This window comes from Arachis ipaensis, chromosome B07 (genome assembly GCF_000816755.2).
Source record: "Arachis ipaensis cultivar K30076 chromosome B07, Araip1.1, whole genome shotgun sequence".
NCBI lineage: Eukaryota > Viridiplantae > Streptophyta > Magnoliopsida > Fabales > Fabaceae > Arachis > Arachis ipaensis.
This window is the reverse complement of record NC_029791.2, coordinates 15,832,263-15,837,794: the sequence shown is the minus strand read 5'-3', so window position 1 is coordinate 15,837,794 and position 5,532 is coordinate 15,832,263. Positions and strand designations below refer to the sequence as shown.

General features: G+C 30.9%; 1 protein-coding gene across 1 annotated transcript in view; it reads right to left on the bottom strand.

The window, feature by feature from the left end:
* Positions 1–1,982, bottom strand: part of LOC107609559 (glutamate decarboxylase 4) — a 5,285-nt gene extending 3,303 nt beyond the window's left edge. The window contains exons 1-2 of the mRNA XM_016311559.2: positions 1,897–1,982; positions 1,612–1,816 (exon numbers count right to left, since the gene is read on the bottom strand). Of these exons, the coding sequence (XP_016167045.1) occupies positions 1,612–1,816; positions 1,897–1,982 (291 nt within the window). The remainder of the gene's footprint in view (positions 1–1,611; positions 1,817–1,896) is intronic.

The window sequence follows — 5,532 nt, the reverse complement described above, 5'->3', positions numbered from 1 at the left end:
AATTAGTTCATAATTTTTAAAATATTAGAAAAATTAGTCCTTGATAAAATAAACGGACAAAATAGTCCCTAATATATTTGAAAAGTAGTAAAATTAGTTCCTAATTTTTCTAAAAAATAGTATGGTTCGGGTATTAAATTGTCCAAGCTTTCTAAAAGATAATGGACTAATTCATCTATTTATTTTATTAAGGGCTAATTTGTGTATATTCTAAAAATCAGAGGATAATTTGTCAAATACTTTTATTATGAACTAATTTATTCGATATATTGTTTAGGGATTTTTTTTGGTAAACCATTTAGGGATTAAATTGGGATTTTTGTTATTTCTATGTGTCCAATATCACTTAAATTGACCAACATGATTTTGTTGATATGACTAACTAAGTCACCCCATCTTTGCTAATGGGCCCACAATTAAATGTCCAGAAATTTAAACAAGTCCAACAAATAATTTAGACCGGGACCCAAGAAAGAAAAAAGGAATAAATATTATAAAAGGCCTCAATATCACACAAAAAAACACAATTTACGAAAAGTATATGTTTTCATTTTCAATGATTAAAAAACAATAAAGCTAACAATGCAAGTGGAAACTTTTTAAGATATTAAATGTAACCAAGTTTGGTTGGTCTGGTTAGTTTATTAGTCGGTCTAAATAAGTGTTTGGGGTTATTTGCACATCAAAATTAACTATTATATATTTATGTATAAATAACTGTGTAATTTAACTAATTTTTAGTATGTATTTTGATGTACACCTAGCATAATGAATAAAAAATATATAAATTTTTTTGTAATTTTAATATTATACTTAGAAAAATTCAAAAAAAAAAAAAACAAATGAAAATACTCCTGTTTTGTTAACTATCATGTACGTGTTTTTTTTTTTTTTGGACGTGATAACTATCATGTACTTGGATTGATAAATTACATGTGCTCTACAGCTGTAGTTCTTGAGAGTTGATATCGAATTATCGGTGACTGCTCACAAAAGTTTAGACTACAGTCTCGTTTTTCAACGTATCTCCCCATACCGTATTTTTTTTTTCCGTAAAGAAGATAGTGGGGAGAGGATGGAGAGTTACCAAGAGAAAGGGAGATATGGAGAGAGGGAGAAATGACAAATTAAAAAAAAAAAGGTTTAACAAAATAAGAAAGGATAGAAATTAAAACTATTTACAACTATTTTGGATAATATTACTAAAGCGAAAAACTTTAGAGTAATATATATAGCTTTAAATAACTAAAATTAAGAGTCAGTGGATGTATGATTTTTGAAAGAATAAACAAATTGTAGTCTTTGTTTGTAAAATATTTTATTTTATTGTTCAACTTATACTTTACGTCATTTATTTAAATATCAAGTGTCTAATGTGCAAGCAAAATAATTCCTAGTGTTAGGTTTATAGACTTTGGGCATTTTGACAAAAAAAACCAGAAAGAACCCAGTAATACAACAATCCCGACGTTAGCACATTTGAATATTAGTAAAGGAGTGAAGGACGGTGACACTGTAATAATTAAACTATGGAGAATTATATTCACCCGTGACACATGCATTTACCTAATACCATATGAGATTTTCATGAAATAATAATAGAAGTGGTACCTGGAGCTCAGTGGTGACAGGGTATTCGTCCATATCAACATAGTTCTTGTTAATGGCAGCCATGATGAGTTTGTCGCATTCAGGCTCCATCCATGTCGTTACAAACGACGCCAGATTTAGTCTTGGGTTTCCGTCCAGCATCAGCTCGTCGTTTATTATCTGATACGCTGCTTCCTTTGGTATGGAATTTTCCGGCATCCTAAACCTGTATATATTTGTGCATATTTAATATATGTATTATTTTATATATTTTTAATATGTATTTTATATTCTAAAGCGACCTACCTGGGAAGGGAGGCGCGGACGTAGCGCGAGGCGAAGGTAGAGTGGACTGAGACATCGGTGCCGGTAGCGGTTTCCGAAAGAACCATGATAGAGAGAGATAAAGAGAGAGAGATCTAAGGGCGTGTTTGTCTTGAATTTGATTTGATTAAGTGAAGAGAGAAATGTGATGAATTTGGGAATGAGATGAGAGAGAAGAGTTTAAATAGGAGTGGTGATGGATGCATGGTAGTGAAGCCATGTGTATGGAAGGAATTTAATGGGATTCATTGCAATAAGAATTCATGCTCCGATAGCCAAAGAAAATTAAAATGCTACTACGCGTTCTCATTATTCCAGAAACCAAACACGGTTTTGAGTTTTCACTTCTTCTAAAAGAAAATTAAAAACTGACATTTCACTTTTCTATGGTTGCCGTTGATTGAGGTTTCAACTTTCTAACATATCTCAAATAAAATATGTTACTGTTTTGTTTTCACATGCCGTATATTAATTATTAATTTTTTTTCATGGTATTTAGTATTTACCTTGGAACACCGCTTGTCATGGGATGTTTTACATGTTTAAAAAGTAGTAAGATTCAACTTTAAACCTCTTAGTAAAAAAAATTAATTAATGTTAATAAAATTGTGAAAGAATAGGAAAATAAAAGAATTGTGAAAGAAAAAGATGAAGAAATTTTATTGATTGTTTATTGAATGAATTGTAACTATGAAGGTAAAACTAAGTATATATAGAGTATTGGCCTATGAAAGATAAAATTAGATAAATATAAGATATAGATAAAGATAAAGATAACTATAAGATAAGATAAAGACTAAATTATAATTTAATTTGTGTATTCTGTTGGGCTGAATTTGTGGGCTGTGAGACGTCTTTATTGTTGTCATGGGATTGACTTAATTGTTGAGTGGCATACATGATGTCCGGTCGAGTAGTGGTGAGATAGATAAGACGGCCAACCAAACGACGATATACAAAAGGGTCGGATAGCAAGGGACTTTGGTCTTGATATAGTCTTGTGGTACTATCCATTGGAACAGAGGCAGGTTTAGCACCTAATAAACCAGAATCCTCCAAAAGATCAAGGCAATATTTTCTCTGAGATAAGCAAATTCCATTCTCTGATTGAGCAACTTCAATACCCAAAAAATATTTTAATGGGTCCAAGTCTTTAATTCGGAAGTGTTGATGTAAAATAGACTTAACGGCAGCAAGTTCAGAAATAGAATTACCAGTGAGAACAATGTTGTCAACATAGACTAAAAGGATAGAAATTTGATCACCAATGAATTTGACAAATAAACTATAATCAGATGAGGTCTGCTGATATCCATGAGATAGCAAAAGATGAGAAAGTTTGTCATACCACATACGACTAGATTGTCGTAAACCATACAGTGACTTTAGTAGCTTACAGCATTGATTCGGTTGAGGAGATATAAATCTGGGTGGCAGAGTCATATAAACATCTTCAGAAAGATCCCCATGTAAGAAAGCATTATTGACATCCAACTGATGTATAGGCCAATGCTTCATAGAGGCCAATGCCAAAACTAATCTGATAGTGGCAGGCTTGACAACAGGGGAGAAAGTTTTCAAGAAATCAACACCTTCAGTTTGAGTGAACCTTTAAACAATATACCCTTTAAAACCAGATTGAAAGCCAATAAATACAGCCTTTTTGGCTCTTGGATCAAATTTTGATCTATTTGCCATTTGGGTAGAAACAAAACATAAGCATCCAAAAACTTTAATGTCATGATAATTTGGTGGAAGATTGAATAAAATCTCAAATGGTGTTTTAAAATTAATTACGGATGATGGAACTCTATTAAGTAAATAAACAGCATGTCTAACAGCATAAGACCAAAAAGATGATGGTAAATTAGATTGAAACATAAGAGCACGAGCTATATTCAAAATATGTTGATGCTTGCGTTCTACCTTTCTATTTTGTTGAGGAGTTTCAACACAACTACGTTGATGAATAATGCCCTTTGAAGCATAAAAATCAAGTAAAATAAATTCTGGTCCATTATCAGAACGAATAGTTTTGACTTTGGAGTTGAATTGTGTTTCAATTAAAGTAATAAAATTTTTTATTTGATTCTGTGCTTCTCCTTTTGATTTTAATAAAGTAACCCATGTAAAGCGGCTAAAATCATCAACAATAGTAAAAAAATATTTATGATTATGAATAGAATTTTGTCGAAACGGACCCCAAATATCAAAGTGTAATAAATCAAAACTTGCATTGGCTTTGTTAAAACTTTGAGAAAAAGAAAGTTTCTTTTGTTTAGAAAGATGACAAATGTCACAAGCCTCGTCATGATGCATAAAGATACAAGGAAATTGTTTATGTAAATGATTAAGTCTTTGCCCAGAAAGGTGTCCTAAACGAAAATGCCATATATTGGAAGGTGTAATGGGTGGAGATTGGATGGAATTTATGGAGTGTGTAGTGGATGAATTTTTACCGAAATTGGGTTCAAAGACATATAATCCCTCTCTCATTCTGGCCAAATCAATTGTCCCCAAATTGTTACTCTGTAGAGTGCAAGAAGAAGATAAAAAAGTGAGTTCACATATGAGTGCTGAAGTAATTTTTGAAACAGAAATAATATTAAAGTTGAAATGAGGTAAATAAAGAACATCATGAAGAACCAAGGATGGTGAAAATTGAACGATGCCTTTATAAGAAACAGTAGTTCGAGAACCATTTGGTAAATGAACAATAATAGGAGAAATTTGTGTGTTAGAAATAAACCAAGACAAATTTGATGTAATGTGATCTGTGGCACCAGAATCAATGATCTAAGTATTCAAGAATGAATCTCGATTTGAAGAATTGTTAACAGTAGAAAAGGTATTGAAAGAACAAAGATAATGAGTAGTTGGACTTGGCAGAAGTTCAAGTTGGTTTGAAGGACGAGCTTCTTCATTGAAAGGAAGTGCCATGAAAGAAAAGTGTTGGGCTGACGAAAGGTTCAAAAGAGACTCCGAATGAAGTTGCTGGTGTGCCCTTTCTCCTTGATTCATGGATGTCAGCAGAGCTCAAGAGGAGCTCTGATACCATAATAAAATTGTGAAAGAATAGGAAAATAAAAGAATTGTGAAAGAAAAAGATGAAGAAATTTTATTGATTGTTTATTGAATGAATTGTAAACTATGAAGGTAAAACTAAGTATATATAGAGTATTAGCCTATGAAAGATAAAATTAGATAAAGATAAGATATAGATAAAGATAAAGATAACTATAAGACAAGATAAAGACTAAATTATAATTTAATTTGTGTATTCTGTTGGGCTAAACTATTTGATATTTTTGTATTTAATATAATCAAAAGATGTTCTATTTTGAAAAACATATTTGTATTAAAAAAATATTTTAATTTGGATTTCAAAACATTATTACTCACCTTACTCGTTTCTAACGAAAAGAGTGTATTAATATACTAGTGATGACATCGTTCACATACACAGAGCTAAGTTAATAATAATAAAGGTTGACAAATAGTAAAAATAAAATAGACGAGAAACTGTTATGTAAAAAAATATTAGGGATTTATCTGTATATTAATTTTGTTTAAAAACTAAAATATCTATTTTTAAAAATTTTGAAGACTAATTTAAGT